This window comes from Grampus griseus, assembly GCF_964374135.1.
Source record: "Grampus griseus genome assembly, chromosome: 20".
Lineage (NCBI taxonomy): Eukaryota > Metazoa > Chordata > Mammalia > Artiodactyla > Delphinidae > Grampus > Grampus griseus.
Genome location: NC_139014.1, coordinates 11,372,207 through 11,389,184, shown reverse-complemented (window position 1 = coordinate 11,389,184; position 16,978 = coordinate 11,372,207). Strand labels below are relative to the sequence as shown.

The following is a 16,978-nucleotide window of genomic DNA, read 5'->3' as shown; positions in this document are numbered from 1 at the left end:
ACATCAGCCCTGGTCCTTTCTCTGCAACCTGAGGCAGCCCCACATGAGCCGCACCCGAGCTCGGTGCACCGCCCCCTAAGGCCAAGCGCCCCCGCCACCTGCCCGGGAGCAGCAGCTGAGCCCATCTGCAAGGACACAGCTGTTGACACATAGAGCCACAGCTCAGCAGAGCGCACAAGCCCAGCCCATGCATCCTGGGGGCCCAGAGAGTGGCCCGTCCCATGCCGACATGACAGACACGAGGCGCAGGCACCCCAGCGACAACGGGGCTGGTAGGAGTGGACGCCCGCAGCCCCTGCGGAGGGGCTGACCGCCTCCTCAGAGAGGAGCCGTGCCTGCCCCTGCGTGCCGAGGCTGCGGCTGACAGACAGACAGACGCACCAGACAAGGGGCTGAGATGGAACGAGATGAGCGCAGGGTGGGGCTGGCACCTGGCCTCGTGCTCACGGAGGCCTCTCCTCCTCGGCGGGCTCCGAGGACCTGCCCAGGTGGAGACGGCACAGGAGAGCAGGCCAGGGGACGTCAGGCAGTCCCAAGGGTGACAGCACGGATGGCACGTGGGACACGGAGGGCTCGGCCTGAACGGGAGCCGTTACCTGGGGCGGGAGTGGCCTCTGACATGGCTGGGCGTCCACAGGAGCTGGGTGGGCGCTCTGTCCAGGTGCCCAGGAAGATAGAACGTGGGGTGGGCAACCCTGTGTTTGCCTGAGGACCTGGCATTTTCTAAAACACGGAGGCACTTTGAACAACTGAGTCCAAAGGATGAACTAGTGAGAGGAGACTGATCTGCATCTCCAAGATGCTGCCTGACAGTTGGCAGCACCCGCAGCCGTTCCACCCCTGCCTCGGAACATCTGCACCTGATGAAAGGCCCTTCCAGCCGGCGGGGCCTCAGTCTCCCTCATTCAGGTCCTCTCTGGCCTCCCAGGCTTGGGTCTGAGCAGATGTGCTTCAGCCCCACTGGCCCCAGGCAGGGGCAGCCTGGAGGTTCTGAAACCGAGGTTCTGCTGTGACCAGCGTCATCTGCCCTGGGACGGAGGATGCGGGGCAGCCACGGGGGCGGCCGCCTTGACTGGACTCTTGTCCTAGAGGAGGGCTCCATGCCCTTGGCAGTCTGCAGCCAGGGTCATGGCGGGGGGTCTTGTGGGGCTGGAAACGGGGCAGGTTTGTCCATCCAGAGTCGGGGACCCAGCAGGGGAAGGGACCCAGAGAAGGGAGGATGGCACCTGTGCTGACCAGAGCCAGGGGCAAAAGGGAGTTCCAGCCGGGTGTGTCCTGACGCACCTACATTCTCATCAGAAAGGGTCAGTGACCAGCCACGTGTAAATCAACGAAGTTACAACACACCCTCAAACCATATACAAAACTAAACTCAAAATGGCTTATAGACTTAAATATAAGACATGACACCATAACACTCCTAGAAGAAAACATAGGCAAAACATTCTCTGACGTAAATCGTACCAGTGTTTTCTTAGGTCAGTCTCCCAAGGCAATAAAAACAAAAGCAAAAATAAACAAATGGGACCTAATCAAACTTACAAGCTTTTGCACAGCAAAGGAAACCGTAAACAAACAAAAAGACGGCCTACAGATTGGGAGAAAATATTTGCAAATGAAGCAACTGACAAGGACTTAATTTCCAAAATATACAAACAGCTCATACCTCTCAACAACAAAAAACCAAACAACCCAATCGAAAAATGGGCAGAAGACCTAACTAGACATTTGTCCAAAGAAGACATACAGATGGCCAACATGCATATGAAAAGATGCTCAACATTGCTAATTATTAGAGAAATGCAAATCAAGACTACAATGAGGTGCCACCTCACACTGGTCAGAATGGCCATCATTAAGAAGTCTACAAATTACAAATGCTGGAGAGGGTGTGGAGAAAAGGGAACCTCCCTACACTGTTGGTGGGAGATTGGTGCAGGCACTATGGAAAAGAGTCTGGAGGTTCCCCCCAAAACTAGAGTTGCCATGTGATCCAGATGAAACTAATTCAAAAAGATCCATGCACCCCTATGTTCACAGCAGCACTATTCACACTAGCCAAGACATGGAAACAACCTAAATGTCCACTGACAGATAAATGAATAAAGATGTGGTATATACACAATGGAATATTAGGCATAAAAAAGAATGAAATAATGCCATTTGCAGCAACATGAATAGACCTAGAGATTCTCATACTAAGTGAAGAATGGCTAATAGCACATGATATCACATATATAAAATCTAAAAAAATTATACAAATGAACTTATCTACAAAACAGACTCACAGACATAGAAAACAGACTTGTGGTTGCCAAGGAGGAAGAGGGGTGGGGAGGGGTGGATTGGGAGTTTGGGATTAGCAAATGAAAACTATTATATATAGAATGGGTAAACAAGGTCCTACCGTATAGCACAGGAAATTACATTCAGTGTATCCTGTGATAAACCATAATGGAAAAGAATATAAAAAAGAATATATATGGGTATAACTGAATCACTTTGCTATATGGCAGAAATTAACACAACATTGTAAATCAACTATACTTCAATTAAAAAAAAAGGGTCAGTGGCAAACCCACACTACCACCTGAACCAGGAAGACCTCCCTGAAGAGGGTGTCTGGCCTCTGACCCACACCGTCCCCCAAAACAGTGTGACCATGGAAGAAGCATGTGCTGTCCACACTGCAGGTTCTGAGGAAGGAGGTGGCAGCTGTAATCACTCCAGACCTCTGGAGCGACTCCCTCCTGCAGCCCCAGCCAGAGACCCCTGGGTGGGACACTCCCACCCTTCAGCATCAGAGGAAGTGTGAGGTCCCCTTGGGTGCTCACCACCTTCTGGGATGTTCTGTGAAAGAACAGGCTTAAGAGCTACCCCCGGGGAGGGCACCTGAGTGACCCCAGGTGAGGGACTTGGGTCAACACTGGGATGACAAAACATGACAAGATTTGGACCTGAGGCACTGCTGATCCTGCTGTCCTGCAGACGTCCGTCACTGCCCAGGGGTGGACGCCGGGGCCAATCAACAGACGACCACCCAGACACAGAACAAGCTCTTCTTGACCCAAATGGGAGACGCTGGAGTATGCGAGAGCCAGTGCTGTCAGGATGCCAGGGCCCCTCCCCAGGCAGGGCCACCAGGCACTCAGGTGCCCGACTGGTGGCTGGGCTCTGTCCCCCTCCTGAGCAGGGACACAGGGACAGCCGGTAGCTTTTATACGGAATGGATTTGTATCCTCCGGGGGGCAGGCCTGAAGTCCCGGGCATGGTGAAGGGAGGCATGAGCCAGGCCCCCCGCCAGGAATGGCTGTCCCCACCACCCAGTCCTCTGCAGACCCCCACAGCCTGACGAGGTGGGACCCCTGCAGCCAAGCAGCATTCGGGTCCAGGCTCATGAAACATTCGTCACTGAGGATTTGGTGGAATCACCTTCGGTTATCTTCTGAATCCACTTCTTGAATAAGAAAGGGGGTGGTTCTGAGAACAGCCCGGTCAGCACGAAGCGTGGCTTGTGTCCTGTGGTGACTCCGGGGCAGAGAAGGAGCGAAGAGCAGTCACAGCATAGATTTCAACTTCCTCCACGTTTTCCTCTTAAAACGTGGCACAACTTCAGAACGTCGGCCCTTCTGGACTTGAGTCGTTCTCCTCCCCGGCCCTCCTCCCAGGGCTGTGAGCTCTGGCAAAGTTGAGCAACGTCCCTCAACCAACCAGAGGTGGCCTGTGACACCCCCGCACCTGGTAGGATCATCAGGACAGGCAGACCCTGCGGCCGCCGTGCTGTGAGCTCCCAGAGATGAGTGCACCCCCGCCCGCCGTGCCCCTGGGGCTCTGCCCTCCATCCAGGGGTGGGGTTCTAGGCAGAGGCCATACGAGCCTCCCTGAGCCTTCACCCCCTTCCAGTACCTCCAGTGGGTGAGATCAGCTGGGCTCCACCAGCTCAGAGGGACCACGAGGGCAGCAGAGGTGGGGGCGGGAGATGCAGGTGTCTCAAAGCATCTCGGAAGAAGAGGGATAGATGCAGGGGAGGAGAGTGGCCCAGGTCACCCACTGCTGAGCCAGGGTCAAAGTCATTTCTCCCATCCCCCAATTTCAGGAGCACTTGTCTCTAGAGTTTTCCAGAACTCACACTGCAACTCATCAAGAGAAAGGCAGGAAAAAACAAACAAACATATATATAGATAAAAAACCCTGGCAGTCCAGTGGTTAGGGCTCTGCGCTTCCACTGCTGGGGGCCCGGGTTTGATCCCTGGTCAGGGAACTAAGATCCCACAAGCCACGCAGTGTGGCCTAAACAAACAAACACACACACCAAAAAAAAACCCAAGAAAGGCAGTGAAGGAGGGAGAGGGAGAGTCCAGGACCTGCTGCCCACAGGGAGGGAGGATGGCATCTCCATGACACCCAAGGAGGTGAAGTGATGACCATCTTTGTAAAGGGCCCACGTGCCAGCTTCGCGCAGCAGACTTCTCAGTGACAGGGCTGGGGTGGGGCAGAGGGGCAGCAGTGCTGCCCAGACCCAGGCACAGGAGCCCAGAGCAGTGGGCTCCCCCTGCACGCCCCACCCCAGCTGTTGGCGCTTGCTTTCCAAGGGCACAGGGGAAGGGACCATCACCAGTTGAGAGATGGAGGAGGCCCCTGGGGCCTGCTCTGGAAGCCTGGAGTAGCCCCCTGGAGCCATGTCGGGGCAGACAGCAGCTGAGCCTGCGCAGAACGGGGCCACTGCATCTGCTCATCCCCTGCGGGGCAGATGCATGCTGCTGCTCCCGCGTGCCTGTGGCTCTCACCTGGGCACAGGCCATGGCGCTATCCCCACACCCATCCTGGTCTCCCCAGCCCTCGAGGGGCTGCGATACTCACCAACCCAGGAGCCAGCCAGGCCGGGCTCAGACCCACGCTCAGGGACCGGTCTGAGGGGCACTCAGCCGAAGGAGCCCAAAGCCAGCCTCGCAGCTGATCACCAGGCTTCACCCCGATTATGGCCAAAGCACCCAGCAGAAGCAACAGGGAACCCAGACAAGAGGGCCAGGACAGACCCGCAAGCTTCCAGAGGGAGGAAATCCGAGAGCCCAAGGAGAGGTCCAGGGAGGCAAAGACCCAGAGCCGAGAGCAGACGCAGGCTCAGCAGACCCTCGGACCCCAGCATAAGAAAACCAGGGCAACTTACTAACTCTAGTCAGGGGCCGCTCAAAATCTGGCCACTTCCACATCGGCACTGCAAGGAAACACAGGGCTCAGTTGATGCACGTGGAGCAGGTGGGAGTGAGGTCTGAGGACTCCGAGGGGACATAAGCCGGATGGAGGATGGGGGGACGCCTGGCAGCTAGCATATGCTGCCGGGAGCATGTACCACCAGCCACAGGGCAGAGCTGGCTCTCCAGCCCGCGGGAGGGGTCTGCAGGGAGGCAGCTCCAAGGAGCAGCTCAAGCAGGGCGTCCCTGGATCAGGCCCACGTGGCTCTCCCCCAGGGTGCGGGCCTCCCCAGGCGCCCCCAGGGAGAGCAGTGTGGCCTGGCACGCTCTGCACCTTGGTCACTCTGTCGGCGAGGAGGCCAGGCTTTGCACGTGGCCCGGACACACGCAGAGGGGCTGGAAGGAGGCGCCACACCCAACTCGATGCAATAAATAAAACTTTTATTCAAACAACTGCAGTACAGGGCACAATTCAGATTAAAAAAAAAAAAAAAGACGAAAGGAAACAGGAAAAATATTTTCAGCACTTTACATCTTCATACAAGTTTTGCGGTTTTGTGTCTACATTCATCCATTGAGCATGGAATCCCCTGGATTTGAGATCTTTTAGCAAAATTAGAACACCAACATAGAAGGCTCTTTTTACAAAGGTCCATGTTCTGGCTTTGTTTTTTCCTTAATTATAAAACAGGGTCTGTCTGCGTCTTGAGCTGCTTCTCTCACAAATGCTACCAGCCATGTTCTAGTCCACGGGAGGGGGTGGGAGGGTTTTGCTAAATCACATCAAAAAAAGGAGCGTCCACAGCTTCACGGGGGCTCCCGTGGCGGGAAGGACGGAGCGGCTGCGCCCTCGCTCACTTCCCAGATTCAAGGCGTGAAGAGGCAATACCAGTAGCCAGCCACTCAGTCCAGCATGTCTGTTTCTGAAGTCACCAAGACACACAGAGAGACGAGAGCGTTTAGGGAGGACTGGGCAGGGACTGCCTGCTCCCCGACGGCAGGTGCAGGGGTGTAGCGCCCAGAGCCGCCCTCACTCCTTCACAGGCTGGTTAAAGAAATGATTTCCAGAACACGTGGGGTTGGGGGTGGTCTCTGGAAGTCTTTGGAATGTCCGAGTGCGGCCGGTCCCCCTCCCCGCCAGTGCACTGTGCGGTCACGGCGCCCCGAGGCTGGCGCCGTGCTCTGGTCTGTACATCGTCCAATGGCGTCCGGGACAGGGAAGCGGTCAGGAGCCCGGCCTGGCGGGCAGGCAGGGCTGGGGGCTGCGGCCTCCCTCACAGGAGCGGCCAGCTTCCTCAGGAGGCCCCCCGGCTCAGCCCGAGCCCTTCTCTGGATGCGGCCTGGAAGGATGCCCCCGGGGCCACAAGCCTTGTGGAGCCCCCAGCACCCTCCCTCTCCTGACACAGGTGCCAGCGTGTGCTGGGGGGTCAGATGCAGAGATAACAGTACGTACACCGGAGTCCATGCATATCTGTTTTTTGTTTTTCAGGAAAAAAAAGTCCTTTTCCTGTTTTTTATCTTTTTGTTTTTTTGTTTTTTAAAGATTTTTCTTTTTCTTCAAACTTTTTAGACCTGGCTCACGGTGAGCCTTCAAAGAGGGACAGCGTGTCATGAATACGGCGGATGGGGAGTAGCGGCGAGGACACCCCGCCCGCGCTGCCCAGCGGCAGGTCCCAACACACGGGTGGGGGCGTGTAAACACAGGGAGCGGAGATGGGGCAGCACCATGGACCCTGGGGGATCACAGAGTCTGGGGTCACGAACCAAAAGGCAGGGGTGAGGGGGCAAGTGGGAAAGAGAAACAACCCAGGAAGAAACCAACGAGAGCCGAGGAGGAAACCGATGGAGACCAGACAGACCGGGGTGGGGGGGGGTGGGGAGACGGCGGAAGCTCTTCTGAGCAGCAGCTGCCCGGGGTCAGCGTCCTCACACTGTGGACACCAGCGTGCCACTGCCGCTGTGAAACAAAGCACAGGACAGCTGCCGGGCCGCACACCTCCCCCGCAGCTGCCCTCCCAGCCGCGCGACTGGCCACCGGCCCTGGGGGAGTGGTGACAGGAGACCCCCAGAGCCTGGACAAGGGCTGCGGCCGGGTCAGGGGTTCAGGAGGCTGCAGCCCTGAGCCATCTGCACCGGCCTGGGCTGGTTCCGGGGAGACGAGCCCAGGGGCGGGCCCCCCTCCTGGCCGAGGTCTGGACAAGCAGGTGTGGACGCCAGGAAAGAGCAGGGCCACAAAACCACCAGGTGAGGGGGTCATGCTGCGGCTGTGGGCAGCCCGAGGGCCCCACCAGGAAAGAATGGGAGCCCCAGTAGTGGCTGCAGTGGGTCCCTGACTCCGGCCTGGGCACAGGGCCAGGCCCGGCTTGCTCCAACCCACCCACCTGCCCGCAAGGGGAGCATGAAGGCAGCTCCAGGAGGGGCTGCTTCCCCCACTCGGCGTTATCTGGGGACCCTGAGCTACTGCCAGGGGACAGGGCATCCTGCACCGAGGGCCCTGCCCTACAGAGCGGACTGGGGGAAGGCACAACGCGGTGAGGGGCAGAGAACAGGCACCCTGGGCCCCGCTCACTGACTCAAGAGTGGCGACACCATGGTCTCCAGCCAGGCCCCAACAGAGCAGGCCTGGGAGGGGAGACACCCAACTCCAGCCTCCGGTGGGACAGCTCCCCAAAACCCACAGCTCCCCAAGACGAGTCTCAAAACCCCTTACCTGCTCACGGCCCGTGCTCCGTAATCATCCAAACCCTGGGGAGGAAAGGAAGAAACAGGTCAGGCTGGGGTTCAGGGGGTGAGGCCAGATCTGCAGGGCAGGGTCCCCTCCTAACCCCAGGGTGTGCAGTGCTGCCTGCAGCTGAGGACATGAAGGGGCTCCTCCCCTCCTGAGCAGTGACCTCCCCAATTCACAGGGATGTCTCCTTATCTGGCCAGCGGCCGACGGTGAGCTCACGCTCCCGGGCACACACAAGACAGATCACCTGATGACGCCCTTCCAACCCATGTTCCCTATGGCTCTTAGGCCCTGCAGGTCACATGGTAGGAACACCTGGCAAGTGAGGGCTTCCTGGGGAACCCAGAGGCTGAAACCACTGACGGTGGGGCATCGGGGAAGCCAGGCTGGCGGAGGCTGGCGTGGGGAGGGCGGCTGCACCGAAGGTCACCCGCACGCCTGCCTCATGCACGCCTGTGCCGGCCCCTGAGCGCCCCACACCCAGCTGCAGCTTCCTGGCCCTGAAGCAGCTGCCGCCCCAAAGCCATTGAGGGGTACTGGGGACACCCTCCTCAGCTCTCTAAGCATCAAAACCAAAACCAGCAACCAGGAAGCGAGAGCAACAAGCAGTGGTCAGACCTCTCCAGGCCAGGCCAGCCGAGGCCTGGGTGAGGCTGCAGAGGGACTGAAGTGTCTCACTGCTCCGCAGCCTGGCCCTGTGGCCCCCCGAGGCGCCACGTCTCTCCCAAGGTGGGATCAGCCTCTCCCTCCCTGCTGCTTGCCCTGGCCACTGGTCCCAACATCACCTTCTCTGAAAGGTTCCATCCAAGGGTCCGGCCACACCACCTCGGCCTTGCCCCTCTCACCACTTAAGCTGTCTCGAATCACGTGTTCACTCTGCCTGAGCCGTCAATTCCCTGAAGACGGCTCCCTCCACCCTCGACAACTCACACAGCATATGCCAGCTGAGCCCTCCTCACAGGAAGGAGAGGTGGCCGAGGACAGGACAGGGACAGCTGGAAGGGAGAGTCGGCCACCACGCACCCAGAGCCCTTCCCTGCCTCACCCACTTCTGACATCACACTGTCAATATGGGAGCCCCAGCTGTTGGGTCAACTCTCTGGCTGCTCAAACCCTAGAGAAACCTGAGTTCTCTTCTCTTCTCTCCCCTCTGCCTGGGCCCCCCAACCCCCAAACCGAGGGAGGCCCTGCCCTAGAGAGCGGCACCGGAACAGAGCTGCTGGCCCCCGCCTACCACGCAGCCACAGCAGATGAACGTCCTGGAAGCCTGGGCCCCCTCCACCCCACGAGCTTCCCCAGCAGAGCTGTGCAGCACCGTCCACACTCACACCCCAGCCCCGCCTTGACCTCAAGACCGCCAGGCACACGGGGGATCCATCAGGGGATCCACCGGGGACCCAAGCCTCAGTCTTCTGCCTCTGGTCGCCTGGTACCAGGTGGCCTGACCTCACGTGCCCGGCCCTGCCTCCTAAGGGCCCCAGAAACACACTAACTAGAAGGTTCCGGCCACGTCTCAGGCCCTGAGTGGCAGGCACTCGTCTGCACTCGGACCCATGATGGCAGGAGCCCCACGGCTCTCAGGGAAGGGGCTCCTCCCGAGAGGCAGCGTCCAGTGCAGTCTCAAGGCCGGCAGCACCCGAGCCCGAGGGAAGGGCAGGCACAGGGGCCGCCGTGCCTTCTCTAGAGCCCTGAGACTATAGAGGACGTCTGGCTGTGCCCCCTGAGGTGGCCACAGCAGGGGTGCAGATGCCAGGCCCAGACCCCCGAGCCCACGGCCTTCCAGTGGAGGTGCCAACACAGGACTGCAGCCGAGCCCACCCATCAACGGCCCCTGCCAAGGCCCCCAGCTCACCTGGGAGAAGGCAGGCATGGCCACGCTGTAGGGCCTCTGCTTGAAAGGGCCGGCCGTCTGGGCAGGGAAGGCCCGGGACGATGTGCCGTAGTCGGGGGGCGGGAGCGCCAGGTCTTCCTTGTCCAGGAGGTTGCCCGTGCTGCTGCTCTTCCCCTGCTGCAGGCTGTGGGGACGTGGCACAGGGCCGTCAGCTCGGGCCCCCCACCTCGCCGGGCCCCGCAAGGGAGGCGGAACGAGAGGCTGCTCTCTGGGGCCTGGGGTGCAGCCACGCCGCCCCGGTCGGCCAGCCCCCTCCTAGGAGCGGGGTGTGAAGCGTGCAGGCGGGAGGGGAGCCGAGCCCTACGGCAGCCGCTCAGCCCGTTGCTGGCTCCCGCAGCGAGTCTCCTGCTTTCCCGAGGGCCAGAGGGACCTGGGGGGCTCACGGGGCCCCCACCCCGCCCCCCACAGCTGGCAGCGACCCCCGGGGCTCTCAGACGCCGCCCTCAGAGCACCTCCGCACCCCTGCACCCTAGGGCCTCAAAGGCGCAGCCCCTTCCCAGAGCTATGGGCCACCTGCCCCTGTCGGCATGCTCACCTCATGTGCAATCTGTCACCGCCGTCGCCGTCCAGGACCCGGGTATAGGAGAAGGGAAACCAGCCCCGCCTGGAAGAGCAGACCCTGTCAGAGTGTGCCAGGGCCTCTGCGTTCCGGCGCCAAGTCCCACCCATTCCCCGACCTGGCTGCACCTGAGGGAACACGTGTGCGCGCTCCAGGGAGACCAAGAGACCGCAGCACCCACGCGGGGCATGCATCCAGCTCGGAACTGCCCTGCTCCGGACGGGAGCCAGGCTGGGGGTGAGGGAAGGTGCCAGGACCCAAGCAGGGCTCTTACTTCTTCAACAAACAGGGCTGGTTTCCTGCCACGTGGCCCAGCTGGGCGGAGCCCCAACTGGCCACACAGAACCACGGCACCAACGTGAGAGGCTGCCTGGGGGAGGCAGGTGTGGTGTTGGGGATGCGGGTGCCCTGCCGGTGCCCCCGCTCCTCAGAGCTGCCCCTCAAGGGTAGCGGCTGCCAGTGGGCCAGAGCCAGGCTCCGCGCAGCATCTTCCTCCCGGCTAAGGCAGGCTGCTTCTGCCCCGGGGCAGGGGTCTCTCACCCGGCGGACAGACGCATGCAGACAATGGTGGTGGCGGTGGAGTGGGGTGTGAAGCGTGCAGGTGGGACGGGACAGCCCCTGACCTGGGCGGGCCCTGGCTGAACAAGAGCCAGGCGTTGGCACAGCCTCTTGGCAACAGGCGTTCAATTAAGCCGTGACGGCGCGGCCCATCCGGCTCAAGGCCACTTCTAGAACCCCAGCGCGAGGGCTGCTCACATGCACGGAAAGGTTTTGGGGTGGAAGGCTGGCCTCTGCTGACTGGGAGGGCACACGTGGGATGATGGGCTAGGTCAGGGGATGTGGAAGTGAGGGACGGTGGGGGGCCCTCGGCTACATCTGTCCCTCCCAACAGAAGCGTGGGACCTGGACCATCAGTTCAAAGGAGGACCCAGAGCCCAGAATCAGGACGTCTGAGGACCAGGTCATGAGGCCGAGGTTCCCACTGCCCACACAGGACTCACATCTTGGTCTTCTCGCTCTCGCCATAGTGCCAACCGTCACGGGCCTCAGGCACCAGCAGGGTGATGAAGTCGCCCTCCTTGAAGCTCAGTAGGGTGCTGTTGTCCCCAGCCGCGTGGGAGAAAATGGCCTTCACCCGCATACGGCCATTGCGCTCCAGACCAGCTGCCATGGAGCTCGAGCGGGGCAGGGTCTTGTTCTCGGCTGCCGGGACGACAGGACAGGTGTGAGGGGGATCTCTGCCCCGAGCGGGTAAGGGCACGGTCACCCTCCCGTCAGCTCAGCTGCCCGATGGTGAGCGGCTAGGAGGCCCCAGGTGGGCCTGGAGGTGGACTGTCCATCCTGATGGGCGACTACCAGGCCTCCAGGGCTGCGTGGCTCACACTGCGGAAGGGCCGGGAGCTGGGGTGCGTGTGGATTCAGCCTCTGACCTGCCACTCATCAGCGGGGGCAATTCTCTGGGCCTGAGCCTCAGCTTTCCCATCTGCTACTCAGGAGACCCTCACGGGCCGAGGCCACCGGTGGGGCTGCAGGAGGGAGAGTGCCGACCACGGCAGACGTGGGAGGGCGGGAACCTGTGCCACAGTCAGCAAAGCCCTCCCCAGCGTCATCCACCTGCTCCTGTCACCAGCTGAGCTGCTGGCGTCCCCACACTGCCCCACCCTATCATGTTCACTTAATGGGGGAGCCTGGCCAAGCCCAAGGGTCCAGGAAGGCAATCTCAAAGGGGCCCCCGGGGTGCTGCACACAGGCATGCACACTTGCGAGCCTCTGGACCTCCCCAGCCTCCCCTCAGGTGTGATGTTACTACTACGGGCAGGGCCGGGGCCCCAGCGGAGCTCTTACTGGTGGCGTAGCTGTTCTTGGGGGCCACGCTCTTGCGCACAGGAAGCGTGTTGGAGTAGGAGTCGCTCAGCTTGCTCTGAGACTGCGGAGGAGATGTGGACTTGGGCTGGGCGGCCTTGCGGTCAGCCCAGGGGTTGTAGTCCTCGTTGTCGGGGCCTGAGACGCCATTCATGACCGGCGTGTTCTCCTGGGCAGACAACCGCTGTCGGGAAGAGGCGGCATGGGGGCGGTGTGGCAGGAGGGCCCGGCCCGGGTGAGGCCAGTGTGGAGAACCCCTTGCCCCCAGCAGGGGCGCACCCCAGCTGCTACGGGATGCCAACCGTTGGTGCCAAGGGGGGCCATCCCCCCACACCCCCATAAAGCTTTCCAGAGCAAGGACTTACCCCCACAAACGGGGCCAGCTCAGGGGGCACCGGCAGGGGCTTGGCCCCCGGAATGGGGTCTGAGATGACCAGGTTGGACTTGGAGGCCGACAGGCCGCTGGGGAGTATAGACCCATTGCTGCTGGCCATCTGCTGCATCAGCTGCACGGCGCGGTCTGGGATCTTGTTGGGGTCGGCACAGGCCTGCTGCCACAGTGGCAGCTTCTGTGCCAGCAGCTCCTTGCCCTGAAGCGGAGAAAGCCGAACAGGGTGGCAATGAGGGCCGGCCGCAGGCTCCTATAGCCTGCCCGCAGGGCTGGGGGAGCCCAGGGCCTGCTGCCGGCCTCACTGATGCAGCCCCCGGCTCCCGCCTGGCACCCCGGGAGGGGCACACCTGGCTAGGGCTGCTCTTCACCAGGTGGGTACCTTACAGCCAGATGAGCCACCTGTAAGTCCCTGACCCCCGACCTAGGAAAGGGGCTGAGAAGATGCAGTGAGCTGTGCAGTCGAGGGACCCTCAGGAGTGAGAGCAAACCAAGGCCTGATCAGGGCGGGCCTCCCCAGGGGCCCGAGGGAGCTGAAATGGACAGGTGCTCAAGTGGTCAGCCACGGAACAGAAAGGCCCTTTGTGGGCAAACCATGAGATACTAGGAAGAGCGCCACTTGGGCAGACTTGAGGGCCAGGAAACCTCGCAGGGACAGAGGAGACCGTGGGGAAGGGACAGAGCTGCCCAAAGCCCAGCTACGATCAGGGCACCACCCAGGGGCCCACAAGCCCAGCTGTCCCTCCAGTGTGCACCAGGGCCTGCCCAGGACACAGCTAGCCAGAAGAGCACAGGGCCTGACAAAGGATGAGGAAGCCACAGGCCTGACCGGGGCCCCAGGATGGGGGTGCAGCCAGAGTGAGACACCAGCCTGAGATTCCCTGCAGCCCATTCAGGGGCCCTGTGTCCACGACACGGACACACTCAGGGCCTGGGGTGCAGCTGTGCCCTCCCCCTCTCCTGGGCCTCTGACCAAAGTGGGCTACCCTACCTGCAACAGGTGACACAACCCATGTTCCACTGCAGACCCCAGACCCCCCCTGGGTGGAGCTGCCCCCCAGCTTGGGGCAGTCACGGTCTCCAGGACCTCGGAAGGGTCTGTCCAGCCCTCACTGTCTCTCCTCACTTATCTTCCCACTTTTTCCCCCCCCATTTTTTGGCAGTGCTGCGCAGCATGAGGGATCTTAGTTCCCTGACCGGGGACTGAACCTGCACCCCCTGCAATGGAAGCGCCGTGTCTTAACCACTGGACCGCCAGGGAAGTCTCTCTTCCCACTTCTTTTGACCTGTGTCTGGGGCAGGGAGGTGGCGCCCACATGGGGAAACTGGAGGTTGCTGGACAAACAGCCCTTTGGAGCAGGCCGTGGCCCCCTCTACCACCTGTTGGTTTAAACCAGGGGCCAACAAACAACCACCCGAGGGCTGGCTGCTCGTCTGTGAACAAGGTTTGACTGGAACACAGCCACGTCCGTTGGTTTACCCATCTGTGGCCACTTCTCTGTGCAATAACCAGAACGAGATATTTACTAACTGGCTCCTGGTTGAGAGAAATAGCTGATGGGTCTGGGCTGGTGGTGAGAAAGCGGGTCAGCAGGGACCCTGTACTAACAGGGACAACCCAGGATCAGGGCGCCGCAGCCCAGGGCTCCCACCCTGATGATGGTCCTGTCGCTGTCGGGCCTGAACCCAGGCACAGGGAAATGCCGGGCGCCTGCTGCTGGGAATAGGCTGGGGTGGTGCTGCCTTCGTGCCCCGGTGCCCCAGCCCGGGGGCTTGTGCCTCTTTGAAACCTACCAGGGGGCTGGCGTCCAGCTCCCTGGAAAGTTAGCTGTCGTGTCTCGCATACACGTGATCAGGCCCCCCAGGAGACGGAGATGGTGGCATCCTGGAAAAGGACTGCTTTCCTGCCCTTCCTGCACGTATGGGCCTGCGCTCTCCCTGACCAGTCACGGGGCCCAGCCGCCAGAGGGCGCATACGCCTGCCACAGTATTGCCTGGGGCCGCGTGGGCGCTGCGGAGGCCCTGCTGGAGAACTGCAGCAAGTACCGCCCTGCTGCCAGTGAGCCCTCGGGGCACAGGGCCTGCCGGCAAAGCCCCGCTCGGTGGGGTGGCCCGACCTCCGACCCTGCAAAGGACGTAAGTCCTGTCACCGTCCTTGCTTTGCACCTGTGGTGGCGGCAGGCCCTTGGGCAGGCCCAGGCAAGCAGGAGCCTCTCCGCGGAGGGAGGGCATCTGTCTCCTTGGCAGCTCCCGCCTGGGGACCAGAAGCTGAGTCAGATCAAGCATGTGTATGAGGTGCTGACCCGCAGAAGCCCTTTATGGAAAAAGGACACAAACGAGGGCCTCCCTGGTTGGCTGAGCTGCCTAACCACACCTAACTCTCAGAACGTTCTGGAATGTTCCCGCAGACAGCTCTGACCCCACCCCAGCTCCTACCTGTGGACTACAGGAACAGAAGCCTCAGTGAAGCTACCTGTCCCTGCAGGGGAGGTGTGTCCTCTGGGTCTCGCTGGCCCCGGGGGCCTAAGCTGGCTTCTGTAGGGGTTCCCTGGCACTGCAGCCCCTCCCAAGGAGCTCGATCCCTGGAGGAGACCCTCTTAGTGGGCTGTTAGTGTAAGTGCTCTCAAAAACACAGCCCGCAACTTCTAACGGGAGTCTTAAAGCATCTGCAGCTTTAACCTGGTAACTCTCCTTCCAGAACTCCCGCCCTGGGGAAATCCAAAACACATGGGATGTTCAGCACAATGTTCCTTCACGACAGCTCCAGGCTGGACGCGTCCCGGTGCTCCCAGGGGAAGCAGTCGTTTCGCCAACAAGGGCTCGGCCCCGCGCAGAGTGAGCACCCACCTTGGAGTGGTAGGCGGCGGAGTTCTTGGCCACGGCACACTGCTTCTCCACCAGGAAGCAGAACCTCCTCCTCTCCTCAGTGAGAGCAGTCTTGTAGCCGTCGGACACGTAGCTCTCCAGCTCCCCCTGCTTGTTGCCGATGGCGTCGATGTACTGGGGGTGGGAGAGGGGATAGAAGAGGCAGATGAGCCAGCGATGGGACAGCGCGCGCTCACCTCCAGTTCTGGGTGGCCCCACGGAGGGGGAGCACACCTCCCGGCCGGCGCACTGGTGTGGGGCTTGGCCGTGTGACTCACCCTGGCCATGGGGCTGCCCTGCTGTGCCACTGCCCCCTGGTGCCCCAGCAGCCGTCCATGTGGGGACCATGCTGGCAGGTTGCTTGGTGAGGCTGGTGGCGGTGGTCACCTCCCTCGGACCCGGACTCCAAACCTAATAAAAGCCACCCTAATGCTCGGTAGACCAGGAAAGCTCAGCTGGCACTGTGCTGGAGAATGACTAATTCACACCCAGATCCCATGGGGTGGGCAGAGAACGCAGACACAGGAGACCCCGCTTGATACTGGGGCACCCCAGAACGTTCTCTGCAGGTTGGAAAGTTTCAGTAATAAAGTACCAGCAAGACTAGGGGCAGCTGTCCCAGGGGGGCCTGCAGGCCCCTCTCCACGTCTGGGTGTGGGTCTGCAGGGCCCAGCTTCCCGGGTGTGGGAGCCCTGCCAGTCCCTTCCTGTCTCCCCTCTCACCCCTCCACGCTCCACACGGGGCACAGACTCCCCGCCCCAAGCTGGTGTCGCTGTCCTTTGGCCGGCCAGGGAGCAGCCTCTGCCCAATCAAGCCCCATCCCCGGCGGCGCGGGCAGGTCCAGGCCACGAGGGGGCGGCCTCCCCCGCCTAACTCGCCCGGCTCCTCCACCAGCTCTGACTCAGCGTGGGTGGGCGGTGCGGAGCCGGTGGGCGCAGTGCAGGCTGTTCCTGTCACCTCCCCTCCCCTCCCCTCCAGCGCGCTCAGCTGGAGGGCGAGGGCCGTCCCCAGCGCTCTCACCAGTGCACAGCTCAGCTCAGTCAGCGTGAGTGAGCACACTACCCCAGGCAGGGCCTGCCCAGCGCCCTCACCAGGACTGGGACCCTGCTCCCCCCTCCAATGCCTGCAGATCACCCCGCCTTCAACACTGAACCCCCTCTCCTCGCCCTGGGAGGGCAGCCAAAATGGGCCAGTCCACCACCCCAGCCCTAAAGGAGCCGGCCCTGGTCCTCCTGAGCAGCTGCAGGGCCGCCACACCTCGGGGTGGGTGTGCCTGAGAAAGTCTGTGCAGGAGGAGAGAGGCCTCCAGGGCAGCCCTGCCTCCACTGCCGCGGCCCCCCACCCCAGCAGCCCGAGCAGCTCCAAGTGCTCTCCTCCGGGTTCTGAGACGCGTGCGCATCAGAGCCTGCAGCCCCTGCTCCTGCAGAACACCCCCTGCACCGTAGCTCCTCCAGGAAGTAGGGGAGCAAGTCTGCAGATTTGGGGTGCTACT

At 61.4% G+C, this 16,978-nt stretch overlaps 1 protein-coding gene across 3 annotated transcripts in view; it reads right to left on the bottom strand.

The window, feature by feature from the left end:
• Window positions 1-16,978, bottom strand: part of BAIAP2 (BAR/IMD domain containing adaptor protein 2) — a 70,246-nt gene that overhangs the window by 1,924 nt on the left and 51,344 nt on the right. Inside the window, exons 7-14 of one of the 3 annotated variants that reach the window (XM_082680027.1) lie at window positions 15,469-15,621; window positions 12,599-12,823; window positions 12,216-12,417; window positions 11,372-11,573; window positions 10,347-10,415; window positions 9,773-9,935; window positions 7,903-7,937; window positions 5,168-5,215 (exon numbers count right to left, since the gene is read on the bottom strand). In XM_082680027.1, coding sequence (XP_082536153.1) covers window positions 5,188-5,215; window positions 7,903-7,937; window positions 9,773-9,935; window positions 10,347-10,415; window positions 11,372-11,573; window positions 12,216-12,417; window positions 12,599-12,823; window positions 15,469-15,621 — 1,077 coding nt within the window. In that variant the 3' untranslated portion in view covers window positions 5,168-5,187. Of the gene's footprint in view, window positions 1-5,167; window positions 5,216-5,254; window positions 7,150-7,902; window positions 7,938-9,772; window positions 9,936-10,346; window positions 10,416-11,371; window positions 11,574-12,215; window positions 12,418-12,598; window positions 12,824-15,468; window positions 15,622-16,978 lie in introns of those variants that run through there. The other 2 variants (XM_082680026.1, XM_082680025.1) reach the window with 2 other exon arrangements.